General features: G+C 34.5%; 1 protein-coding gene across 6 annotated transcripts; it reads right to left on the reverse strand.

Moving 5' to 3' along the window:
- Positions 1 to 4304: 4304 nt before the first annotated feature.
- LOC112276299 (putative glycerol-3-phosphate dehydrogenase [NAD(+)] 2, cytosolic) lies at positions 4305 to 8964 on the reverse strand. Of its 6 annotated transcripts, none has more exons than XM_024507444.3 (7): positions 8584 to 8964; positions 7244 to 7489; positions 6572 to 7010; positions 5798 to 6019; positions 5354 to 5601; positions 4970 to 5109; positions 4305 to 4760 (listed from the first exon to the last, which is right to left on the reverse strand). In XM_024507444.3, the coding sequence occupies exons 2-7, from the start codon at positions 7481 to 7483 to the stop codon at positions 4610 to 4612; spliced, it is 1440 nt and encodes a 479-aa protein (XP_024363212.1). In that variant the 5' UTR covers positions 7484 to 7489; positions 8584 to 8964; the 3' UTR covers positions 4305 to 4609. The 6 variants fall into 6 exon arrangements, with proteins under 6 accessions (XP_024363212.1, XP_024363210.1, XP_024363208.1 ...); XM_024507442.3 differs by lacking the exon at positions 8584 to 8964 and adding an exon at positions 8190 to 8471; XM_024507440.3 differs by lacking the exon at positions 8584 to 8964 and adding an exon at positions 7574 to 8467.
- Positions 8965 to 9517: the final 553 nt, after the last annotated feature.

The raw sequence follows: 9517 nt of genomic DNA on the forward strand, positions 1-9517 counted from the left end.
CTTAAATGATATTTTGAAGATGTGCAATAAACTTTATTGATAACTCTTAAGTATTTGTTACCAAGTTAGGAAAAGAAAAAATTCTCATATAATTAGCTTTTGAAAAATATAATCAAATACTCTAAAAACTTTAAAAACACCTCATCTACATGTTCTTACAGATTCCAGTTCTACTAAGACAATTGGTTGTAGTGAAATCTATAGGAAGAAGTAGCCTATTCAACAATTAATATTGTACCATTACTTTCAAATTAGATTTATTTTTATTTATTTTTAAATTTTATTTATTTATAACCATCTATAATGTTTTTAGATATCCATTACTATATTTTAAATAAATATTTTTACCTATAATATATATTTAATACATCAATTATGATACTCATTTTTTATTTTTATTCACATTAGTATCTTATATTTTTTTAGTTTTTAATTTTGATGTATATCTATATATATATATATATATATATATATATATAAATTAAAAATATTAATTAAATATATCTCTTCTTAAAATACAAAGTTTTAATCTTAAAATTATATAATTAAAATTTATTCAATGTAGATATTGAGTATTTAGAAAAAAGTCTTTGCATTACTTGAATTATAATCTTTACTATATTATTTAAAGATATCAATGTGTTTATGTTATTATATATTATTTTGTATTTTTTTATTGATATATTTGTCTTCACATTGAATAGACTTAATAATTTTATAATTTTATAATTTATAAAGAATATAATAATAATTTTTAAAAAGTATTTTTTATAACATAATATATAATTTATATAATTTAAAATACTAAGATTTTTTGTTTATATTTAATAATATTTTTAGGTTTGTAAAATTCAATGATCCAATAGTTTAAATTAGAAATTCTATTATATACATTATAGAAATAATTTATTAAAAATTTATAATTAAAATTTAATAGAATAACATAAAAATATAAAAATACATTGATTCATGTTTATATAATTATATATACAAATAGTTAGTAAAAGATTATTAAAATGTTTTTCAAATTTAAATTATATTGAAAGTGTTTTTTATTTTTATTTTTTAAATTATATAATTTTTAACATCAATAAAAAAAATTATCTTTTTATTAATTTATTAAAATTTTAAATTAAATTAATTAATTTAATTAATATATAAATGATACATAGATTTTTAATTTATAGAATCACATAATATTTTATGTATATTTAACTTTCTTCTATTGCTAATAAATATCTCTTGCATTTTAGTTATTAATCTCATTTCATTTGTAGTTTAGGTTTTTTTGCTTATGATTTGATTTACATTGTTTGATCTATTTTTACTCACTAAGTTTTAGATGTAAGAGTTATAAAGTGAATCTTTGACGTTTCTTGTAGGTTTATACATTTAATATTTTCTTCTAGATATTTAAAAGGATGTTGAAATAAGAAGTAAGAGTAGAAAGTTGATATTTTTTCAACATTTGAAAAGTTACAAAATTGCTTGCAATCAATTCTTGAAAAATAAATAATTATATTTTGTATTACAAAATAATTCTATTTATTTGATATGATTCATTAATTTTATAAAAATGTATCACATACATACATATTTATTCCAATAATTACCTTTATAACTATATAGCAGTAGATAAAAGTAGATTAATTTCATAATATCTTTTAAAAAAGCTTCTTAGAAGCATTATAGATGCGGTTTTGACTTTACACATATTTATAGTTGATTGGTAAGTTAAAAACTTGGTCAACAAGTTAACCATATGCCACACGTGTTAACAACTTGTGGAACAAACTAACTATATGGCACACATATAGAAAACTTGCCTTGCAAATTAAGACATGTGTCTAACAAAGTCAACATGTGTTGGAAGTTCTATAAAATATCGCCATGTAGCTTTTAGTTAGATAGTATATATAGAAACAAGAGTGAAACCTTCTTCACTCTTATCAATGCCTTTCTAGTCCTTAATCTTGTTTCAAGACTTTTTAGTCTTTTTGTCTTTGGTAATAGCCATTTTAGTTCAATATATTACCATCTTTTAGTGATTTCCTAGTCTTTTCAAGTAATACAAGAGGGTATTAAGGTTCTCTTTCTTTGAGATTCATATCCTTCATAAAATGCAATTATTATTTTTCAAGATCTCTAATTTGTTGAGATAGCAATATGTGGTAGATGTTGAAAATCTTCACTACCTACTATACTTTATAATAGTTTGTTGTAGATAATGTATCAAGAATAAGAACTCAAAATAAATAAATAAATAAATGGAATATATGTTAAAAAGAGATGACAATATATATGTACATTCAAGAAGAAACTAGAACAACCACTGCCAAAGTCTAAAACATTATAGACTCTTGAAATTAGACTAGAAGTCAGAAAAGAGCTAATAAGAGTGATGATGGTCTTACTCTTGTCTCTATATTTACTATCTAATTAAAAGCTACTTTGCAATATTTTATAGGAACTCAAACATTTCTCAAATATGAAAGATATATATCTAAATTGCAAGGCAAGTTTTCTATTTGTGTGCCATATAGCTAATTTCTACAATAAATAGCCAACTTATGTGATACATGGCCAAGTATTCAACCTATTAATTATGTACCAATACATATAAATTTAAAATCATATCTATAAATCTTTTAAGAAGCTTCTCTATAAAATATTATATAATTAATGTATTTTTATTTACTTCTATTTAACTCCTCTTATCTAGATAATTATCAATTTTAGTTATGCTTGAGATATAATAAAAATTTTGAAAAATTATTTTTAAATCTTTTTTTTTCAAAAAATATTTTTATTATGAATATTAGCACTAGTATTAATAATTAGAATGATAAAAACAATTAAATAGAAGCATAAGTAAGTAAATTTGATAATATAGAAGAGCTTCTTAGAAATTTTTTAGATGGAGATTTGACTTCACAAGTACTAGTAGGTGATTGAAAGGTTGAAAACTTGGTCAAAAAGTTGGCTATGTGTTGCACATGTTGGCCACTTGTGGTACAACACAATATGAAATTATGAAATTAATCTACTTTTATCTAATGTTATATAGTTATAAAGGTAATTATTAGAAACTTGTCTTGCATTTTAGATATATGTTTAAAAAGTTAGACACATATTGAATGACCTATAAAACATTGCTACATAGCTCAATATTAGTTAGATAGTATATATGGAGGCAAGAATGAGGCCTTCTTTCTCTTGTTAATTCTTTTTTTTATATTCTTTTCTTAGCTCAAGAATCTCTAGTCTCTTTATTTTTGGCAATAGCCATTATAGTTTCTATCTTGTATCTATCTTTAATTTGACTCTTTTCTTATTTTGAGTGTCATAGGAGTGAAATAATTTTTTAAAGTTTTGTTTTAATTCTTATCCTTGATAATTTTGCTAAAGCTAGTTAATAAGATATTCACAAAATTATTATTTATTATTTCAATTATCAACAAAATCCCTTCAAGTCATCTACTTGCATAATCTTATTGATATCTTACATTATTGAAATACCAAAAAGTAACAAATTTTTAGAATAGAAACATTATACTAGAAGAAAAAGAATATTTTACAAGCCTTGTATTAATTAGTAGATGTATTAGTGTGGTGTGTGGTTTGTACAAATGAAAACATTGCTATAAAGACTATTATGTAATTAAAACACTAAATTCTTACTTTTGTTAAGTAATGAAGTCAATAAAAATATAATAATTATTAAAAATCTGATTTTATTAATTATGCACCATAGAACAAAATTTGTTGTAGTTTTAATTAATTATTGGAGATCATTAGTTGTTAGAGGATAAATTATTAAAAAAAAATATGCATATACATATATATATATATATATATATATATAAACACTCAATTTACTTATTGACTTAGTTAATGCAATCATAGTGTTAAGTCAAGCTTAGCTCTTGAGAAACTAAAACTTCAGGTACACTAGTGATTGTTCAGAGTTGGACATAGTTTTGTGAGGACACTGGAGAGCGTTTGAAGTTTGATGCCAGGTGAGTTCTTTCACACTGAAGCTCTGTAGTGAAGAGTGGGATTTACAAGGGGTTTACATCACACAAGAGGACTGGCTAGTAGCCATATTAGGCCTCAGCAGCATTCAATCGACAGGCAAGTTTGCCAACTTCACAGTAAAAAGCTTCTAAAATTTAAAATTTCACAATTCGCTTTGGCGTGCACAGGCAGAGTGCTGTCGCAAGGCCGTCCGAAATTAAAATTAAAATAGAAGGGAAAGAGGACAAGATCTAATAAAAACACACTGTACACTGTAGACGCTGGAATTTGAGAAACAAGAATTGATTAATCATTCGAAAAAAATTCCAGACCTGCCATCCATGTCAAGTAACCATATTGCTTCTATAGATAGCATACTTGTTCAAGCAATAAAACCTTATCTAAGTAGCCCGTGTCTGCAATCTGAAACAAAGAGCGCTCTCAGGAATCAGGACAGCTAACACCTTGTAAAAAACTCGCAGCAGGATCTTATCAAGTACTTCTGTTGCATATAATTACATGAGGTTTGTCAACCCTGTGAATAAGGAGGCTGAGACTTCAAAAAACATTCATAATTATCGTTCCAGTTGTATTATACAGATTGCGTCGAATTAATATTTGTCAGCTTCTGTTGGGGCTCACGACGCAGAAGTTGGGGAATGTATGCATCTTCAAGTTGGACAAGATGCCTAGGATCATATTCGCTCATGTAGCCTTCCACAATGGCTGTGATGGAAGCAGTTCTGAAAACAACAAAAACGAACGAAGAAAATTATCGATATGATAGATTTCAGTGAGCAACATACGCTATTACTCAAGAAAAAGACGAAACGCCTATGCCCTATAAAAACAAATATTTCCAAGATAGACTAGAAACTGACTCAGATCTGGTCACCTCATCGTTCAAAGAATGCTCCAGTACACATTGATCTGCCTTTATGTACAGACTTACTTTTGAATAAGAATCTTGTATAAAGCTCGAAGGATGGGGCATAGCTCAACAGGTCGGACTGGCTTGCCAAGCTCAGGATGCATCACGCTTAAGGAAGGCTGTCGCAACAACTCATAGAATGCCTCCACGGCAGAGATACCCTGGACGTGGAAGTCAACTTCGTATAAGAGACAATTTTCTGAAACCCATCTTAAGCAACTACAAGGACTTCATAGCAATAATGCACCCAAGATAGGAGATCCCCTGACCTAGATTTGTGTAGTAAAATGGAAATGTTAGATTCCTGTGATAGGTCCCTAACTTGTGTAAGAGCTTCCACTTTATTACATGGAGAAGAGTTTGCTTCAAATAGCACAAAGAGGACACCGTTAGTTTCCAGCTAACCTGAATCGTACCCTTCCCGCTGAAGGTATCACCCGTTTCAATGGTAATTTCTCCTTTAGCAAGTTTTCCTCCATACCATGCATTCCGACCTTTCAAAAGCGTAACGTAAGTATCTGCAAGCAATGGACCAGCCAGTGGACCTGGGTTCTCTGCCAGTAAACGAGTGATATAAATCATCTCTGATGTCGAGTGTGAAAAATACACGGCCTTGCTTGTGGCTGACTCATTAGTTAAAGCGCCGACCATTCCTGCACAAGCCATAACTTATCTTAGTCAGCACAGGCCCACCATTTCCTGAACACTCCGAATTCCACGTTTGGCACTACCATCCTCTGTTCATTCTTTATATTAAACGAAATCTCCTATTTAGCGAGTCCATCAGTAAAACTAGAATGAGAAAATTTGCACAGTAGAAAAACACGAGGAGTCCTGTTAGTAGCTCACCAGCACCAATGGCGTACACATTCTTAAGACCTCCCATGACCTCATGTGTGATAATGTCAGGATTGTCCCACACAATAAAATGTGGCTGGCGCAGAAACTTTGCCAGCGGCTTCCGCCATTTCTCTGACCCACAGATCCGTGCATTGGCGTACTCCTTGTTATAAACTTCAGAAGCAATATTTGGACCTCCAAGATATAGGACATTCTCAGAAGGCACTCCGGCTGAATCACATCCCCCACCAGTCAGTTGCAATTCTCAAGCCAACTCATCTTATTACAACTTTTTAAAAAAACCAATTAGATGATACATACACACACAAGTGAATTGTACTAACATATTAAACACTGGTGTGGCCAAAGTCGTCGAGCATCAAGCAGTGTACGTTTCAAATACGAAAGCTTATTCTAAATGAACTCTGTTGCAGTGAAGCGCATGCCAGAAATTCGAAACCACAGAAGTTCAGACCAAAACTTCATGCAGAAGGTGCGAACCTGTATATCTGCCCTGAATAAGTAAACAATGATGAACCAATGTGCAAAGACAGTCTACGCGCTTTATACAAGCGAATTCTGTTGCTCAATACCAAAGGTTGATTCTGTAGCTGGAAGTCCCATACCCTATATATACAAACCTTAAAGTGCATTGTCCCAAGTCCAACAAAACTTTGTTCTCGAAACAAATTAAATTTGCTGCGAGTACCGCCTTGTTGTTTCTGACTCTAGCAATGAAATGAGATGCAGAAATAGAAGACACAATGTGAAAACAAGACTTACTCATATCCACAATCATCTGGGTAGGAGTGATGATGTGGGGGTGAGGGTCCAAGGCAGTCTCCACACCCTTTGCCAGAGAGATGATGATGGGCTTGGTGCGCCGCTCCCTCCAGTACCGACCGATATCTTTGAAAACTCGCCGAATTTCGGTGGAGGGAAGACCTGCAACAACAATATCTGCGTCCCACACGGCCTCTTCGAGATTGGTGACCACCTTTAAAGGACACAGAGGAGTATCAATCATGTTCACACAAAAACCATCTCGGAGTATCTCGTCGGCGTAGAGAATTCGTTCCCCAAGCCGGCCTTCTACGTATTTGAGATACGCACATTTGCGAATAAGACGACGTAGCACGTCTTCCCGAGAATTTATCACCTCAAACAGATGCTCTGCCGTTTGACGATCCACCTCCTTCCCTCCTCTTCTCCACAACCGTAGCTAGAACAGAATAAGAAATGAGACAAAAAGAAAACACGATTCAAGCACATTCCCAGCAGCAGCTGAATACACGATTACGTTGCAACATTAGAATTTCTCCCATGGCGATGAAACTCTTCAGGGTATTGAATTGATGCTCATCAATATACCACACATTCTTAAAAAAGAAAGAAGAGTCCCTTAAAAACAATCTTTGACATAAAATAAATTTGAGAGCACAAAAATGCATTTACCTGTATAGAATCACGGAAAGCTCCGTAGGTATCCTGCAGCATGGCAATGAAGACACTACCCCAAGCTCCCGCACCCACCCCCACTACACGCAACGGGTCTCCCTCAGCCTTCCCAAGCGCTTCTCTAAACTTACGCAACCTGGCCTCGTTGTTGTGCGTCTCGATAACCTTCTCCTCCTCCGTCTGCACGCCGTTCGTATGCCCGTTTGCGACATGGTTTACATTCCCTGATTCGTCCATCGTTACCTAAACGCAAGCCGGATAGTACATCAATTTCTGTGCTCAGAATGATCCAGATGCATTCCAAGAGAAACAGGAACATTTGCTTACTTGGGTGCCCAGCAGACCGATTGCAGGGTGCACGGAGGGCACCTAATCTGGGAGGAATAAAAAAATCCGAAGACAAACCTGTGTCCTTAATCGAAAGTGGCGGGCGCTTAAAGAAAAAGAAAAGAGAACGACAATGATGCGTGCGAGCAGATTCAATCAACCTAAAAGTTAGAGGAATTCAATTCGATACCAGTTGGGTGAAGTTCATGAGAGCATTAAACCGGAACATGGGTGGTAAACACCAGTGACGTCATCCGTCAGTGGCTCCCAAGTAACAAACCCTAAACTGCATACTTAATCGATCATCACGAAGTTAAGTGAAATGCAAATCGATCCCAGGTGAGGTTCTGGACTCCAGCGAGCCATTATTCATGAATTTGAGCTACAACTGATCACGAAAGGTTAAAAAAAAGATCGTCGATGATCAGTTGCGTCTAACTTCTCCCAGACGTCTCGTGCAGTCTGCTGCAACATTTCCGACTCACAACCTGGATCGCGTGCAACGAAATTAATGCAGCTAATCGGTTACAACAAGTTACGGCTTGTTAGAACTCCTTCGTCGAGAGCTTTCCACCTAGCCATGCCTCCCTCTCCCAAATTTAGTTTAGGTTCGAACCTCTAAAACTCAGGCCTCGACAGCTCAACCTCAGAAAACTCTTTGATCAGTGACAAGAGCTCACATTCTCACGCCACGATCACTCTGGAGTTCAACCACGAATGCAGAGGCAGAACCCCCTAGAATCAAACACCACAGACGATCAATTCAATCGAAGACGTTCGTTACAGCTTCGGATTCAACAATCAATTGACCATGCAAGCTAGGAACTCTAACCCCCCACTCTCAATTGAATGACACGTGCACTGAAACTGTGGTGAATGACCCTGAACTGCGCAAATGCAGAAAGAAAGAAAATAAACTATCGACTAGAGCCAGTTTACATGCGCAATGGTGACTGAAAAGTGGTGACGAGGATGGATTGGAGGGGAACGGAACAAGCAAAGGGAGTCACCAGTCAGAGGATGACGACCGGGGGCCCCCCGGCACAATAAATGTCTGAATGAACGTGATGGGTTCTCGGACCTCATGGACGAAGAAATCAAATCCTTCTCCGAATTTCTTGACTACAACTTTTTGCTTCGGAAGCACGCCGAAATTTCTGAAATCGATTCGCCGTTTTGAGCTTCACTCATGAACATCCAGCGGGAAGCTTGATCCATTCAGCTAATACAACCCACCCAGCGTAGCGGAGACGTCACCTTGAGAAACCGATTCTCCAACGCCTCGCGAGAAAACTGCTGTAATTACATCTTCAAACATTCTGGAGGAGAGTTGATTCGTTAGACACAGGGACGAGCAGATGATGACTGTGGTTGATTTCAGCATGCTACAAGCATCAGTACTAGACTGTCAGTATATTGACGTTAAACTTATGTACTTGTTGCCGGGGTCATTCACTCCTTCATCGATAGTTACATTTCATTTCCACTTGATGATTCGTCTGAGTGGTGAAGCTCGAGACAAAGCTCCGAGATCATGGGATGAACGCATCGCACACAATTCGAAGCTAACATCGACGTGGGCTGAGTTCAATGGTGTACAAACATCGACTGCATGAATCGCATCACTGTAGAGAATGTTCGATACGCTCATTTCTCCAGAATGGTGGATTATACTATCATGCCCACAGCATATTAGAATATAACATGGACAGCATCTGGGAAGTATTCCCTTCTTGGGGGTGTTAATGGTGCAGCAATGATGCTTAGAAATGAATTCCGTCGATGTCGATAAGTACCAACAATTAGCTGGGAAAATTAATGGAATTTCAGCGAGAGGGGTTCAAACCTTCAGTGACGATTCTAAATGTGCTGCTGTGCATGTGTTGTATGATTTCATGCTGCTGAATGTTTCCTTGCTGCTGCAAGTTCACCACAACCAATACC

The sequence above is a fragment of the Physcomitrium patens genome, chromosome 24 (assembly GCF_059467195.1).
Source record: "Physcomitrium patens ecotype Gransden chromosome 24, ASM5946719v1, whole genome shotgun sequence".
Classification (NCBI taxonomy): Eukaryota; Viridiplantae; Streptophyta; class Bryopsida; order Funariales; family Funariaceae; genus Physcomitrium; species Physcomitrium patens.